Consider the following 18,008-nt stretch of genomic DNA (forward strand, 5'->3'; position numbering starts at 1 on the left):
TTTAAAACCATTCAATAATTCAGTCCCCACCGTGCTATGGGGCAGCGAGTTCCATAAATTCACCACCTTCTGCAAGAAGTAGTTCCTCCCCAAATCTACTGCCTGTCAACCTATACCTGTGACCTCTTGCTTGAGATTGCCCCAGAAAAGAAAGCCATGCTGACTGTCCCTCATCATTCTTTGAATTTCTAAATCCTGTAGATCCTGGCTCTCAGAATACCTTCTAACAATTTACCCACCACAGATGTGAGGCTCACTGATCAGCAGGTTCCCAGGCTTTTCCCTGCAGCGCTTTTGAACAAAGGCATGACATCTGCCACCCTCCAATCTTCAGGCACCTCACCCGTGGCTGTCAATGATTCAGATATCTCTGCTAGGGGACCCGCAATTTCCTCCCTAGCCTCCCACAATGTCCTGGGATACACTTCATCAGGTCCTGGAGATTTATCTACCTTGATGCGCTTTAAGACTACCAGCACCTCCATCTGTGTTACAGTTGCCTGTACATGTCCCACACTTCAGCAATCCAGAGGACCTAGCAGTCACAGTCTTGAGCCAATAAATAGAAAGTAACATTCGCGCCACACAAATGCCAGGCATTGACCGTCACCAATAAGAGATACTCTAACCACCCCTTGACATTCAATGGTGTAACCATCACTGAATCCCCCACTGTCAACATCCTTGGGGTTACCACAGACCATAAACTCAACTGGACTCACCACATAAACACAGTGGTCTACAAGAGTAGGTCAGAGGCTAGGAATAGTGCAGCAAGTAACTCACCTCCTGGCTCCCTAAAGCCTATCCACCATTGGCACGGCACAAGTTAGGAATGTGATGGAATACTCTCCACTTGCTCCAACAACACTCAGGAAGTTTGACACCACCCAGGACAAAGCAGCCCGCTTGGTTGGTACCACCACCAATGCCCAGTAGCAGCAGTGTATACGATTTACAAGATGCACTACAACAATTCACCAAAAATCCTTAGACAGCACCTTCTAAATCCATGACATTTTTCATCTAGAAGGACAAGGGCAGTAAACAGATGGAACACCACATCTGCAAGTTCCCTTCCAAGTCACTCACCATCCTGACTTGGAAGCATACTGCCATTCCTTAGCAGTTGCTGGATTAAAATCCTGGAATTCCCTCCCTAACAGCACTGTGGGTCAATCCACAGAAGATGGACTGCAGCGATTCAGGAAGGCAGCTCACCACCACCTTCTCAGGGGCAACTAGGGATGAGCAATAAATGCTGGCCAGCCAGCGATGCTCATGTCCCACGAATGAATTAAAAAAAAGGCACCGCTGTTAGAACTTTCCATGATCAATTAAAAGCATAGTTTCCAGATTACACTGGAAATTCTCAGATGTTCCATCAATATTAAATTCTAAACTTTGTTGCATTGACAACTGCAGGAAACTGCAAATTGAGCTGATTGTTCAGTCCATTAAATATAAAAGTTCATGCACAGTTTAGACCATTATGGACCCAGCACAAAGCAAGGGAAGGTTAAACACTCACAAAACTAATTCCAGGGCATCAATTTTTTTAAATCAAATATTTGATTAGTTTGTTCAATACTTGTTCCTGTACATAATCAATAATTCAGTTCATAATCAGACATTTCCCCCTTTAAAGCAAATAATCAGCATTTTGTTTTAATAGCACTTAATATTTTAGGAGTCTTGTGCGAGGGATTTCTCACAGTTGTCCAATTAACCAACCTCTCTATTTAGCCCTCAACCAACACGTTAAAACAGATTACCCGATCATGACCACGTTGCTGTTGTGGAACTTTGCTGCATGAAAAGTGGCAATGGACCGGATTTTACAGCCTCATTTGAGTGAGGCCGTAAAATCCAGCCCGGGGTCCATGGATATTTCCGTTGTCCGCCTCCCCACCCACTCCGCTTTCGTGGCGGGTGAGGCAGTAGAATTCTGGCGAGTATTTCCAATATTACAACACTTCATTTCAAAAGTATCAGTCGCATTAAAGCATTTTGTAAGGTCCTGGAGTTGTAGAAGCTGCTACATTAAATGAAAGCTTTTTCACTTATTTTCTGTGAAAGAAAAATAAATATTTCAATCTTTAACCAGGGATGTAGCTTAGCCATACACATGTATTGTATATCATAGAATCATAGAACCCTACAGTACGGAAAGAGGCCCTTCAAGTCTGCACCGACCACAATCCCACCCAGGCCCTACCCCCATATCCCTACATATTTTACCCACTAATCCCAGCATCTTAGGACACTAAGGGGCAATTTTGGCATGGCCAATCAACCTAACCCACACATCTTTGGAGTGTGGGAGGAAACCAGAGCACCTGGAGGAAACCCACACAGACATGAGGAGAATGTGCAAACTCCACATAGACAGTGACCCAAGCCAGGAATTGAAACCAGGAGCTGTGAAGCAGCAGTGATAACCACTGTCCTACTGTGCCACCCAAATCTGCAGAACCAGAAGTTACAACACAGAACCAGTGCATTCAGCCCAAATAATCTATGTTAATTAGCAACCTCCACTGTGAGTATCACAATTGACACAACTGAAGCTTGATGACTTCAGTTGGTACTTTTTATTATCTCTTAATAAAGCTTAGCTGTCTGTCATTCAGAGATGGCATTGCTATGCTCAGCTTTTGTAAAAATGTTGTTCAAGGATAAAGAGGGTGAATTTCTCCAGAGTTTGACCACTCAGCCAATCTAACTTCAGTGAATAATTATATACCCAAGCCTGAATGTTGTCCAGGTCTTGCTGCATATGGACCCAGACTGTTTCAGTATCTGAGGTGTTGAAATTGTGTTAATCATGGTGCAGACAGCAGCACATCAGTGCACATCTCCACTTCTGACCTTATAATTGAGGGAAAGTCATTGCTAATGTAGTTGGAACTAGGACATTAGTAATGTAGAATGATATATTAGCACTCTATATTAGCTACAAAATCCCTCTGACTAATTCCACTTTGCTTCAGTCCAAACAATCTGAGTCAGACAATTCAGATCTTAGCATCCTATTTAATTTGGAATTAGTTTTCTGATGCCATATCCTCTCCAACACAAACCTTGGCTCTTGAAAAGCTCTGTCATTTAAATCCTATTCTCTATTAGGTCTTACTTGCCTGTTATTGATTTTCCCACTGATTTATATTGTCTCTTAGTCACATGCTTAAATTGAAAATTTCCATCATGATGCCTTTATCAATTGAGGCATAGATTACAAAAGCAGGGAAGTCATGTTGGAGTTGTATAAAACTTTGGTGAGGCCAGAGCTAGAGTACCATGTACAGATTATAGGAAGCATGTGATTGCACTGGATGGCGTGCAGAGGAGATTCAACCTTTGGAATATCACCCATGTCCACCGGCTGCTGAAACTCACCCATGTCTTTGTCATCTATTGCAGTGCTCTGGCCGGCATTCCATTTTTCACCCTTTGTAAATCTCGGCTCTTGAAAAGCTCTGTCACTAATTCCTATTCCCTATCAGGTCTTACTTACCTTTACTGTTCTCATGGATTTAAACTATCACATAGTCACATAGTGACCTAATTTGAAAATTTCCATCATAATGCCTGTATTATTTCACAACTACCACTCCATATCTTGTATTCTCCTTCAATTCAACAATTTCCCTGTTTGTGGGAGTTGGCAGTGCACAGACTTGGCTGCTGTTATTTCCTGAATTAGTACGATGACTATATTCATTGCTTCATTACCTGCAAAGCGCCTTGGGATGTCCAGTATTTGTGAAAAGTGCTGTATAATGTGAGTCCTTCTTTTTGTCTGTCAAATTTCAGTGGCACAGTTGTTAGCACCGCTACATCACAGCACTAGGAACCTGGGTTCAAATCCCAGCTTGGGTCTGTGCAGAGTTTGCACATTCTCCACATGCCCACATGGGATTCCTCCAGATGCTCTGGTTTCCTCCCATAGTCTGAAAGATGTGCTGGTTAGGTGTATTGGCGATGCTAAATTCTCCCTCAGTCTACCTGAACTGTGGCGACTAGAGGATTTTCGCAGAAACCATTGCAGTGTTAATGTAAGCCTACTTGTGACTAATAAATAAACTTTAACTTTAATTTCAGAAAATGAGCAACTTGCTAAATACCTTATTTTGTATTGAGTTTCATACTAGAGGATGAAGATAAAATGAGAAAAAGTGAAACTAAATAAAGGGGAAACTTACTGGATGTACTATGAAAATGGGAATAGGGAAATAACAAAACTAAAAATAGGCAAATGTTCATGATGGTTTCCATCCTAGGATATTAAAAGAAATAAGTGAGTAACATATAGACACTTTAGTTGTCCACCATTCCTAATTCAGGAATTGCTATTCGGGAAAAGTTATTTATTCGCTTGCCACAGGCAAAGCTCCAGGTGTTGATGCTATATCACCTGAACTCATCCAGCATGGAAAACCACTGCTGCAGCATCAGTCAAGCCTTTTCTATCTCTGCTGGAGGAAAAGGGCTCTTTACCAGGATAAAGCATGAGGCAAAGTTTGCGGTCCTGTATAAGAACAAGGCTAATATCACTGATTGCAAAACGATGTATAGATTTTGGTAATGGGGGGTGGGAGGGTGAGATTTATGGAGCCAATGTGGATGATGGAGCAAACTAGCCATGTCCTAATTGAATGGGGAATGATACTGAGGAATTGAATGAACCATTCCTATTCTTACGTTCAAAGGCGTGAAGTTACTGGCTTTGGACTGGGGTAGCACGGTAAGTAGTCTCACAACACCAAGTTAAAGTCCAACAGGTTTATTTGGTAGTATGAGTTTTCAAAGTGTTGCCCCTTCATCAAGTGAGTGAAGAGTTCAGTTCACAAACGGGGCACATATAGACACAAACTCCATTACAAGATCATGGTTGTGGTGCGAGTCTTAACAGATAATCAAGTCTTTACAGATGCAGACAATGTGAGTGGAGAGGGGGTTAAGCACAGGTTAAAGAGGTGTGAATTGTCTCCAGCCAGGGAAATTGGTGAGATTTGGCAAACCCAGGCAAGTCGTAGGTGTTACAGATAGTGTGACATGAATCCAAGGTTGAGGCCGTTCTCATGTGTGCAGAACTTGGCTATCAGTTTCCGCTCAGTGATTCTGTGTTGTGTGTCATGAAGGCCGCCTTGGAGAACGTTTACTCAAAAATCAGAGGCTGAATACCCTTGACTGCTAAAGTGTTCCCCAACTGGAAGGGAACACTCCTGCCTGGTGATTGTCGAGTGGTGTCCATTCATCTGTTGTTGTAGCTTCTGCGTGATCTCCCCAAGTATCATGCCTCGGGACATCCTTCCCTGCAGCATATCAGGTAGACAATGTTGGCCGAGTCACAGAAGTAACTTGGGAGATGGTGTTCTCATGTGAGATGATGGCATCTCATAAACCTTTGAGCCATCAGTTTAGCAAGAAAGGGGCATTTTGTAAAAGTGCACAATTAATTGTACTTCATGGAAGATATAAATTTATATTTCAAATGAATGTCTAAGATACCTTACACCTTTTTTTAAAAATAGAAATTTGATATAAACAAAATTCTATTTCTAAAAAAATGTGTAATGTATCTTAGACATGCATTTGAAATATAAATTTATATCTTCCATGAAGTACAATTACTTACAAAATGTCCCATTCTTGCTAAACTGATGTCTCTGTCTCGGTGCTGGTCTGCCTGCCTAGTAAGGTTGCAGAATTGCGATTTCGATAAGGCTGTGTGCTTGTTTGTCCTTGGGCAGCGCCTGTACGGTGGAAGAGGGCGGCGGCGGGGGGGCGGGTGATGTGTGGGATGGATACTCGCAGCAAGGTGAGAGTCACCTGTACCCCAGGGACCGCTACGGAGCTGGCCTGAGCTTGGAGAGGGTCCGGCTCACTTGTTAATGTGTACTGAGGCAGTGAGAGATCACTCCGGAGTGACATTGAGCCCGGGCTGCATCTACTGAGAGCGGGAAGGTGCAAAGCACAGAACGTTTCCCCCTGCTTTTAAATGGTTTTTACGTTCTTGTCTGATAAACCTGAATTATACCACCGGCTAAAGACTACTGTCCAGTCAATATATACAAGCCATACTTCTTAAGTTTAATATTAATGTTATAATAATAGGACTCTTTCCTAATAAGCAATTTAGCACGTTCTCAGGTTGTATTACAGACTGTCCATGTCTGTAGAAGTGTTATTTGGACTCCAAACGTTAACTCTCGTTTCTTTACAGATGCTGCCAAATCTTCCGAGTGTTTTTTTTTCAAATTTCCAACCTCTCCATATTTGCTTTAACACTTTGAGGCTTGTCTTGTACCAGCTGTGAGGATAAAGATGAAATAGTCATGTGCCTCTTTGCAGTATTCAATGTAGTTGGCTTTCATGCAGAGTTATAAAACTATTGACACCAACTATGCAGTAAGATTAGCATGTAAGCTGATGATAGACCTGATTTTTTTTCTAAATTAATGGTTATAAATTGCAGGTTATATATTAATATTTTGCTGGACTATATCTGTTTCTTTGTATTTTTTGCATTGGAAGGTATTGCAGCTTTTCAAGGCTTTACATAGAACAAGACAACAAGTGTTTAAAGATGACAATCAAGCTCTAGAAGGTATGCTTAATTAAATACAGCTGATAGAACTGATGTTGGTGTAATATTTAATTTTTTAAAAAATTTTTAAAAATTCATTTGTGGGACATGCGCATTGCTGGCTGGCCAGATTTATTGCCCATCCTTATTTGCCCTTGGATGGTAGTTGAGAGTCAACCACATTGCTGAGGTGCTGAAGCCACATATAGGCCCGGCCAGGCCAGGTAATGATGGCAGATTTCCTTCCCTAAAGGACATTAGTAAACCAGATGGGTTTTTCCTGACAATCAATGATAGTTTCATGGTCATCAGTAGATTCTTAAGTTCCAGATATTTTTAATTGAATTCAAAAATTCACCATCTAATGTGGTGGGATTTGAACTTGGGTCCCCAGAACATCAGCTGAGTTTGTGGATTCATAGGGATGATCGATAAGGCACTAATAGACTGGGTTGGATTTATCCATATTTTGTGGACAGGACACACATGGGCAATTTTCCACATTTTCAGGTAGATGCTAGTGTTGCCGCTGTACTGGAACAGTTTGACTGGGCCTTTGACAAGTTGCCCAACTACTCTGTTCCCTCTGTGGAAATTGTCTTGTTATGAACCCCAGTTTGTTAAATTCCAGGTGGGATACCCTTGGGTGAGGAGGGTTGAATTGGCTCCCTTTCTTTATATAACCTTCTGAGTTGATTGCAACAAGGTTACTTCAAAAGGATTCCTTTCCTTTTTTTTAGTTCAAATTATTTACACTTTCAGAGGAATCAATTTAACCAAGCTTTCTTGAGTTAACGAAACAGTGCGTTTATAGCTACTAAATCTGTGAAATATCTCTAATGTGTTCCAGCCAAAGCCAACATCCAATACACACACCCCTCCAAATGAACGCAGTACAGCATAGGTTAATGCCCACTTGTTACAGGAATCCCGCATCCTGGGTTGGGTGCTGAAAATCTCTAGTGAAGAAACTCAGAAATGGTTGTAGTCGAATCTATTTCTCAAAACACAGCTTTTAAGGCAGAACCAAACGGGGGAGGGGGGAATAGAGAGAAAGAGACTGCTTCTTAGCTTGCTGCTGAGCTGCTTCCAAAAAAAAGCCCTATTACATGACTGCTTAGCTCCACCCCCAATGATATCGCTTAAGCTGCATGATGTTTTTAAAAAACCTTTCTAAAAGGTAAACATGGTATCCCTGAATTTACATCCTCAGCCATCTTTGGCTCATATATTCATTTTTTAAAATCGCATTCAATATATTGGTACGCGATTCGGGGTTTTGGTTCTTCATGACTATCATGAATAGACATTTCTGCAGCACGAGCATTCCATACTGGTGTTGGAATGCTGTCAGTATTTACAGCTTTTGCAGCAATCCCGTGCCTTCAGCCATTTCTTGATATCATAGGGGGTGAATTGAACTGGCTGAAGACCGGGATCTCTAACTTTGGGTCCACTGGAGAAGGTCATGATGGATCGTCCACTCAGCACTTCTGGCCGAAGATTGTTGCAAATGCTTCAACCTTGTCTTTTGTACTGATATGCCGAGCTCCTCCAACGTTGGGGATATTTGTGAATCCTCCTCACTTTACTTGTAATGCCTACCAAACTTTCAAATATTTGCTTCTATCTTGCAATGTAATCTTGAGCTCCAAATTAGAGTAAGTATCTAGTTATGGAAAAAATATACCGTTACTAAATTAATTTGAAAAGATCCAATCTGCCAAATGTGACCGCCACTGAAGCATTTTTATATAATATACATTTCTGTCCTGGCCCCATGTTTGGGGGTGCAGGTTAGGTCTTCACAGGGAAATGCAGTCATTTGGTATGTCAGACGTGCGACCATTCTTGGTTTATGTCTTGCCCGCGTAATGTCAGCAAACTATTTGACTGTTGGTGATTAGCAGGCATGGCTGATAGAAATCTTCTGCACTTTCTGACACTGGATAACAACTGGGACGTTTCAAGCTAGATTATATCTATAATTCAAATTTGAGGATTCGGCTCACAACTTTATAACTTGGACTTGTGCACTCCCAACTGATTTTACTGACACTGAGATAAGAACAGGTCAACTAAACATTGTAGCAGATGAATTTTTCATGATGGAAGCAGTTTGGTTCTTCACATTGAGATGATGAAGCTTCTTCTTCTACCTCGACCTTTTAGGGCATGGAATTGAAATTTTTGCAAACTACACTTAGTGCATTGGATCTCTACTTCAGGGAATAGAATCATATGTATAGCACAGGAGAGAGCCATTCAGCACGTTGTGTCATTGTTGGATAAAAATATACCTATTGACCTAATCCAACCCTCTTGTCTGTCACCTTCTAGGTTGCGCATATCCAAGTGCTTTTTAAACATGAGGGTTTTTCCTCTCCCAACCTTCCAGGCCAAGTTCACCCAGGGGTGGTGGAAAATATTAAATATTTCTCCTGAACCACCACCTATTCTACTCACTACTTGAATTACTTTAAATCTGTGACCCTGGTTTTTGGCTCCTCTTTAGAGAAATGGATTCTCTTTATCTGTATCCCCTCAATTTTTTACATCTAAATTTATATCTTCCCTCAGTCTCCTCTGTTCCAAATAAAATAATCCCAATGGTACAAATGCGTAGTTGTGATATTATGGATTTTGTTAGGGGGTAAAAAAAGGAACTGAGAAAGGGGTTGCCAAAAAGTACCCGACTTTGTTACAACTGCAATGTTTGCCAAGCTTCTGGAACACAAGTACACATATCCAGATATGGGAAGTCATTTGAAATTCAATGTGCATTCCTACAAGGGTAAACAGGTACTCTTTGACAATCCCTTCCATGGAGGTGTGACTAGCTCCTTCCACTTCACCAAATCTGGAAGAATGGGAACCATTCGAGTTAAAAGGCTGAGACATTTAAAAGTTTAACTATCTCTGCTAAAAGACAACAGATGGGACTGTGCCCCCCCCCCCCCCCCCCCCCCCGGCTTGCGCTAACCCAATATCTAATGTGGAAGCATGATTCAATAATTTGGGACAGCAGCCATTTTCATCTGAATATCTGGCTGGCGTAGAACCCAGAAGACTCTGGAAGACAGGTCCAGCCCACGCTCTCAATTGAACTTAGTACTCACCATATGAGAGAGCTGGAGTAGTCACAGTGGAAGATTCACTTACCTTGTTTGTCTTCCCCAAATGCACTATTTCTCTCCTTGTCCAGATTGAATTCCATTTTGCACTTTTCTGCCCGCTTGTTCTGTTCATTGGTACCTTCCTGCACACTACAGCTTTTCTTCCTATTGATTACAAGGCTAATTCTTGTTATCTGCAAATTTCTTAATCGGACTTGTTACATTTAAATCAAAGTCATTAATTTTTTTTTGTTTTTATTTCAATTCAATCAAATCAAGTCCAATTCAGAGTCTCAAGTTGGGACATTCCTGATCCAAGCTGACAAGACAGGGCTCTCACCTCCTGTCTTGATCTACATGATCCAAGCTGATTGGAGTAGGTGTAGCTCTGCCTCCAAGGCTTGATCTCATTTGCGTCTTAGCCAAAAGGCCGAGATGCCGTTTTTAAAAATTGCTTCAAATGAAGTTAAAATGTAACCTCACAACTTCAGCCAAACGCAGCATGTTGATACTAGCACAAGATTTGTAACCCAGTATTGAGCTCCACTGGAAATCAGCCTTCCAGTCACGCCCATTCCTGTGGACCCGTCTTTTATTGTTTTCTGCCACTGAGTTAATTTGGACCAAACTGGAATTTTTCCTTGGTTCTCATGAACTTCACTTTTCGGACCAGTCTGCCAAATGGGACCTTTAAAAAGTCTTGTTAAAATCCATGTAAATGAACCCTCCTTATTACCTCATCACCAAGTTTAGTAAAGATAATTAGACACAATTTTACTTGACAAACCTGTGCTAAATGTCCTTGGTTAATCTGTGCCTGTGATAAATAAAAGTTAATTCTGCCTCAAGGTTTTCAAAAATTTACCCACAGTAGGGTGACTGGCCTGTACCTCCTCGAGATATTCCTTCCCCCTCTTTTACAGCAACAGTACATCATTAGCTGGTGCTGCTTCTCCAGCACCAGGGTGGATTGGAAAATGGTTTGGTCAAAATGATTGATTGTCAATCAAATTAACTGAGGGACAAATTAAAAGGGGCAGCCCCCAAAAGGAAGGGAACTACCCAAAACAAAAGACAAAGCAGAAAGGAAACTTAAACCATCAAACCAAAATGTGATTGAAGGGGTCGGTGATGCATCTCGGCCCCTGCAGCGTCCTCGGACGCTGCATGCACCCTCTCTGGGGGCACCTGGCTGCGAATGTAGAGGGGCAGATAGTTGGGCCAGATGACCCCCTCAGTTGCCTGCTGCCTGGACCTGGGAGCAGGTTCACAAGGAGGTCCTCCACCTTCCCCACCTCTTCTCCACTCTGGGTGCCCTTAGATCAGGAGCACGTCACTGAAGTGCAAGCGGAACATCAATAAAGTAATTAAAAAGGGAGTGCAGCCTATAACACTTAACATGGACATGGTCCACAGACTCCACAAGATTACAAAAAGGGCAGATTTCTTGGGAGCCCGTGAGCCAATGCAACCTACAGTTGTGTGGAATCACTGTATGCACCATCCTCCACTCCAAGCTAGTGGGGGAGAATCCCTCACTGAGTCATAATTTGAAAACTCCAGCTATCAGAAGTTTTGTTTTGCTAGGTTAAAACGTTCTTAAATAGACAATATAGTATGATGGCAAACAAGATCTGAAACAAAGCTCTACCTGCTGTATATTGAAGTGCAATTTACTGTATTGTTAACATTTCTGGGTTTCAGTTGTGAATTAGTGTGAACCAATCCAATTCTTCTCCCTTGTCAAATTTTGTCTTCTGCAAAATTTGATTTGGATGATCTTTTAAAGAAAATGCCTGATTGTTCACTGATATAAAATCAGACATTTCATTTTCAGTGATACAACTCAAGTTACTCCTAACTGAAATTTTAACCAATTTGTTTTTGGAGGCCCACGTTTTGGGTTTTTGAGAACTTTGATAGTCACGTACCTATGTACAGCTGGAAGTTTTTATTTTAAGTTGGGTTCCCAGAAGAGTTATGTTCAACTTCAGATTGATGACCCTTAAATTCAGCCATGCTTCCTATACATCTGTAATTTTCATGCCTGCCAGTGTACAGGTGGGAGGTAGAGGTCACAGAAATGCTGCATCTGGAAATACTTATCTCTGTTACTTAAGCAACTACGAAGGAACAGAATAAAATTTTAGTTTGGATTAAAAAAAAGTATCAAAATCCTCAGCGGAAATTTGTTATCTGCACTTCCTCTGCTAATTATCATTTTAATTTGACACAAATTTAAAGTGAAATATATGATTTATGTCGGTAACAGATTCAGGAATTGGTATAGTGCCAATTCATTCTGCGTACAGCAGGCCATAAGGAGTCATCTATTCTGACATCTGTTTGCAAGGTTCAAAAAAAAATCCAACGTATTTTCAAAATGTTGGAGAGAATTGGGCGAAAGTAAATAAAGTTGCCCACGGTCTTGTGTCCTTTTTCTTTTTTGCCATCACAGTAATAATAATCCTTCTCCTGCATAGTGTGCTTTTGAAGTATATATCCACTGTATCTCAATACATTCAAGCATCTCTAACTTCACGGGCCTACTAATCATTTTCCTTGTGTCTGCCATCTTGGTTATCTGCCAGAATTTTTATAAAACAAAATCTTGTTTTGGGGAAGTCTTCCAATACTAACCTTCTCAAGATTTAGCTTGATGCAGTCCATCAACCCAAGAAAGACTTGTGCTATGCATGGCTTCATCCCCTTATCAAGAATATTGCTTGATTGTGTGCATAAGGTCAGAATCGAAAGACTGTATTTTATACCAATTTCCATTATTTGGGAGAATTATATACAGAGACATTTGAAACAAATCCAATGCTATGTTTATTATATTTTGTTTGTAATTGTGCTTTAAACTGCAATTTCCAGACTCATGTTCTTTATTTAGTTATACACAGAACTTTGCCTTTAGAGGACATTTCATAGTTTAGAAAACTTGTGTGATGTTTCTTGGGATCCTGAAAGAATTACTCAAGCCTGGATTCTTATTTTAATACATGAGACTTGGATTTATGAATATTTGTATTTCAAATTTGATTGTGTAGCGAAACTAATTTTGTAACTTGATGTTTAGCTGCAAGAAAGAAGATTAACTCTGAATTCCGGCGCAACCTTACTGGGTTGTCTCCAGAGAAAATAACTGAGGTCAGTTCATTGTGGCAATTTTTACACCGCCTTCCCCTACCAAATATTCATCATGAGCTCAGTGACGAATTGCACAAGGATGTGTCTGGGTTACATTTACATATGTTTGGCATGTGTGTGCACATTGGTTTTAGAAGATCAAGGTTACTTGTGATCAAGTTCTACAATTGGATTGAGCAGCTGTGTTAATGTAAAGCCAGTTGTAATTATTTACACTGTAATGAAAAATCATACATTCTGTTCAATAATATGGGTCTAAATGTATTATTGCTCTCCTTGCAGCTGTCATGTTGATTATAAGAGCAGTGAAAGTACTTGAGCAACTTGATGGGATAATAAATATTGCTTTGTATGGGGTGGGGTGGGGATGGCAGAGGGCAGCACTTGTTGAAATGATTTCCCTGACAGTGGTCAGATTTTAGTGGGTAAGTTTGTGAAATCCAAAGTGCAAGGTAAAATTAATCAATTTTAGTTAAGTGCATTGACCCAAACAGGTGCCAGAAAGTGGCATCAATGGGAATTTCGCTGTAACTTTATTGCAGTGTTGAAGTAAGCCTTACTTGTGACTAATGAATAAACTTTAAAAATTAATACTCTTAGAAATGTGGAAGTTAGACATAGCCAGCATGAGGGTGAATCTGAAAATCTGTTTCCACTCTTCGGTAAATCAGGAGTGTAATTGAGAATTCTGATTAATTCTAAATACCCAACATGAGGATAATTAGCAGCTAATGTTTTAATATGAAGTTTGAGAATAATACAAAATATGTAAGAAACATTTTAATGTCTCTAAGAAATGGTTTTTAACATGCCATTAAAATGAAAGATGTATTCATGAAAGATATCAGCACAAATTCTGCAACAAAGTAAATCACCATTGCATATCTAAGCCAGGAAAAATAAGTCCAATAGAACTGGTTTAAATTGGTTAGAGAAAATGCTGAATCATAAGCCTTTTTTTGGGAGAGAACTTCCGTAAAATAGACTGACTAATAAGAGTTGAAGGTGTCAGAGAATTATTGATTGGAAGACATGTCATCAGTAATTGATAGATCAGTGAATGAATAAAATTGCTGTTAATTAAGTGCTGGGCAGATTAATCTGATTAAAAAGTATAACTGTTCTACATTTTTGGCATGAAATCTGAGGTCTTTTGTGAAAGCCTGCTAACGCATTAGCTGTGTAGGCGGAACCATTGGTCTCCCATTTTGACCAAAATGAGATTTGTCCTAATTGTATGTTTGTCTGAATATTGTTCATTTGTAATGTTTTTGATTCTAACATTTCAATGTTTTAATAAAAACTAATTTAATTGAAGAATTTCGTTGAACTGAATAAACTTTTTTTGCCTTTGTGAAATTAAACGTTTAATGAAAAGATTTAGTCGTGAATATAATTAGGCCACAACAAGCAGCTAGAATTTATTCATTTATCATGTCAAAGAGTGGCAGAGAGATTGCAAGGATCCACTTTTCCTTTTGCAGATTTCAATATATAGATATTGTAGATGGCTCAATAGGTTTTAAAAGGAATGGGATACAGAATTTCAAGACTTTTGAGAAGATACAAGAGAGACTTATTGGACTTGCAGCATGGATGAAGGACTTCATTTGTTTAGAGACTGGAGAAGGCTGGGATTATACTTGGAGCAGAGGAGAAAAGGTTACGGTAGCAATAATGGAGACTGTCAAATCACGGGGGGCTTTGATTGAGTAGATAGGGAGAAACTCTTTCCATTGGCAGAAGGTTCAATAATTGGGGACTCTGGGAGAGAAGCTGGCATAATGGTAATGTCGCTGAGGCAGTAATTCATAGGTTCAAGTTCATGCCCTATGGACATAGATTCAGGTCTCAACATGGCAGCTGGTGGAATTGAAATTTAATGAATAAAGCCTGGAATTGAAAGGTTCACTGATGTTCTTTTAAGGAAGGAAATCTGCCATCCTTACCTGGTCTGGCCTATGTGCGATTCCAAACCCACAACAATATAGTTGACTCTGAAATACCTTCTGCAATATCCCAGAAAGCCAGTAAGTTCATGGACAATTGGGGTTGGGCAACAAATGCTAGTCTTGCTGGTAATAGCCATGTCACATCAAAGAACAAAATAAATCTAAGAGATAAAATGGGCAAAGAAAAACCATGGGGGAGATATGGAGAATATTTTTTACACAGTGAGTTGTGATCTGCATTGCCTGAAATGATGATGGAAATTGGTTCAATAGTAATTGGATATGTACATGAAAAGGAACATTTGCAGGACTTTGGAGAAAGAACAGAAGAATAGGACTAGTTATTGTAATGCTTGCAAAAAGCTAGCATGGGCACAATGAGCCAAATGGCCTCTTGCAGTGTAGCATGATTCTGAGGAGATAACTAGTTTTTGAGAGCTGATTCCATCATATTAGGCTGAATGATCTTCTATTATGTTATCAAATTGTGATTCTATTTTTCTTCATTACTGCTGAGGAAATTATTTCACTGAGTGCCTTGCTCCCTTCTGTTATTTCTCTTTGCATTTTATCCCTATGAAGCACCTGTCCATACCTCAGACCACTGACCCTTCTTCCCAAAAAATCCTAAACTTTGATTTATATTTCTACATGTATTGGTACGTCATGAAAAGTATTGTGACTTGTGCACTATATTCTGCACCCTATCCTTTTCCCTGATATGTTTTGCATGTATAATCTTGCAGTTACAGGTAGTGTGAAGAGAAAGATCAGCTTACTATGTGAGTAGACCTTTCAAAAGTCTGACAGCAGGGAAGAAGCTGTTCTTGAATCTGTTGGTATGAGTTTTCAGACTTTTGTATCTTTTTCCTGACGGAAGAAGGTAGAAGAGACTATGTTCGGGGTGCGTATGGTCCTTGATTATGCTGGCTGTTTTCCTGAGGCAGTGGGAAATGTAGATGGAGTCAATGGATGGGAGTTTGCATGATGGACGGGGCTATGTTCACAACCCTTTGTGGTTTCTTGTGGTTTTGGTCAGAGCAGGAGCCAAACTGAGCTGTTGTACATCTATAAAAGTTGGTAAGAGTCATAGTGGACATACCGAATTTCTTTAGCCTTTTGAGAAAGCAGAGGTGTTGGTGGGCTTTCTCAACTACAGCATTGGCGTGGTGAGGCCAGGACACAGTGTTCGTGGTCTGGACACTTAAAAACTTGAAACTTTTGTCAATGGTACATCATCACCCTCTTCCAACATACCTTTGCCAGTTCTCCAGTGCCATGTCACTGCCATCCCAGTGTTGCCACATCAAGCCTAGCCTTCTGCCCTGGCATTTTAAACATACCCTATCGGTGCTTGGTCCTTGTCTTTGTCCTGCTGCCCCTCTCCCATTCCTACTAGATCTTACAACTGCTTTCCTAATACTTCTATGTCTGTTGTGCAGTTTTGTGGCCTGCACCTCTGTATTTGTTATTAAAATGGATACGTTTCCCATTTATCCATCTACAAGAATCTAACCAATTGTAAATAGTCTACTTCATTGAACAGAAATGTTAAACTTCATTATGCAAAGTTCTCTTCCTTTTTTTTTGCATCTGCATTACGGTGTACATTTTAAGCATGCTTCTGATGGAGGATTCAAATATGTTGAATGGATTATTTAACAACAGCTTGTATTTATATGGTGGCTTAATTGAAGGAAAACTCTGAACATTATCAGTACAAATCTCCAAGGAGATATTAGGGCGGAGGACTAAGAGCTAGTTCAGAGGTTGGTCTTAAAGAGCATCTGAAAGAAGGAGGGATAGGTTGAAGGGTTTACGGAGGGGATGCAGAGCTTTGTACAGAAGATATAGCTGCCAATGGTGGAGCAGTTAGAGGTGGGAATATTCAAGTGGCCAGAATTGAAGGAGCACAGAGGATCTTGAATGGATCTAGGAAATTACAGAAATAGCAAGAAGCGAGGCTGTGGAGAGATTTGAAAATGGGATGAGAATTTTAGAATCAAGAATTTTAGAACCAAGATTCCGTATAGGCTAGCACACGCAGCTGACAAGTGGAAGAGACTTGGCTTTGATTGAATATATGTTGAAAAGATGGAGGAGATAGAGCTTGGTATAGTAGACATGCTGTGTTTGTATAATTGCTCAAAGGTCTGTTTATGACAGTGTTGTAGGCTTGGTTAAATGCCTCTTGAATTTGTTTAGTAATTATTTCTGAATTAAGTGTTTTGTTCTCTTCACAGTTACTTAAATTTGGTTCAGATGTTGAGATTATTCTCCGAAAAACAGTAATCCAGGGAGTTCTCTCAAACCATGATACAATTAGTAAGTAAAGTCCTTTCTTTCAAGTACACAAATCTAACCAAAAGAATGAATTGCCTGCTAAGACAGCAATTGCATGCTTTATGATCTTTGTTTGCATATGATCAGATTGGATAGGATTTTCCACATGCCCTGCAGTGAGTTTTGCAGCGGCAAAGGTGGCTTGCCATTGGCTAGCGATGGCATCTTTTGGTCCCATCTCTGTGGGTGGGTTTCTTGTTGCTTGCACCCATCAGCTGGACAGGAAGATCCTGCCGGCAAAAGTGGCCAGAAAATTCCAGCCTCTTTGTCTGAAACCACTAAAATTGAGATTAGTTGGAGATTTCCTTTTGCTACTTTTAATCAAAAGTCCAAGCCACTTTCATAGAATTGAATAAGAAAATAAGACCATAGAGTGCAGGACAAATGCAACAAAAGTTTGGGCCGTTGCGACAATGGCAACTCCTTGAAACATCTACTCACTTGATCTTGTTCATCTTCTCATTTCTTCTTTAAAGTTAATTTAAGTTATATATACACCACAAATGAGCTGGGTCATTCTATCATGAAACAACTATCTGCGTTTTTAAAAAGTGTTCTCTTAATCCAACCTTTCATTTTTTTTTCCTTCAGTCTTAAAACCACATCTTTCCTTCATTTAACAACTCAATTGCAGTGTAAATTATTTTTACTGAACGCCTCTGCCTGATCATTCCTTAACCTTCTTTGCTTAAATAAAATCATATCCGATTTCTCATGCCTCTCCTCATAACTAAAGCCTTGATACCTTCCAGTTTATAGGATATGAAACAAAAATAGGCCACTCTGCCCATTCAGTCCATGTTGGGGTTTATACTCTACAGTCAAGCCTTTTCCATCATTTCTTGTTGTAAC

At 40.1% G+C, this 18,008-nt stretch overlaps 1 protein-coding gene across 3 annotated transcripts in view; it reads left to right on the plus strand.

Annotated features, from left to right (window-relative positions):
• Nucleotides 1-5,800: 5,800 nt before the first annotated feature.
• The window catches only part of lyrm7 (LYR motif containing 7), a 39,458-nt gene continuing 27,250 nt past the window's right edge, over nt 5,801-18,008 (plus strand). For all 3 annotated transcript variants that reach the window (XM_080188744.1, XM_080188741.1, XM_080188743.1), the window contains exons 1-4: nt 5,801-5,824; nt 6,541-6,613; nt 12,791-12,861; nt 17,057-17,138. In XM_080188744.1, the coding sequence (XP_080044870.1) occupies nt 5,807-5,824; nt 6,541-6,613; nt 12,791-12,861; nt 17,057-17,138 (244 nt within the window). In that variant the 5' untranslated portion in view covers nt 5,801-5,806. The remainder of the gene's footprint in view (nt 5,825-6,540; nt 6,614-12,790; nt 12,862-17,056; nt 17,139-18,008) is intronic.

Source organism: Carcharhinus amblyrhynchos, chromosome 5 (genome assembly GCF_965287045.1).
Source record: "Carcharhinus amblyrhynchos chromosome 5, sCarAmb.v2.hapA, whole genome shotgun sequence".
Classification (NCBI taxonomy): Eukaryota; Metazoa; Chordata; class Chondrichthyes; order Carcharhiniformes; family Carcharhinidae; genus Carcharhinus; species Carcharhinus amblyrhynchos.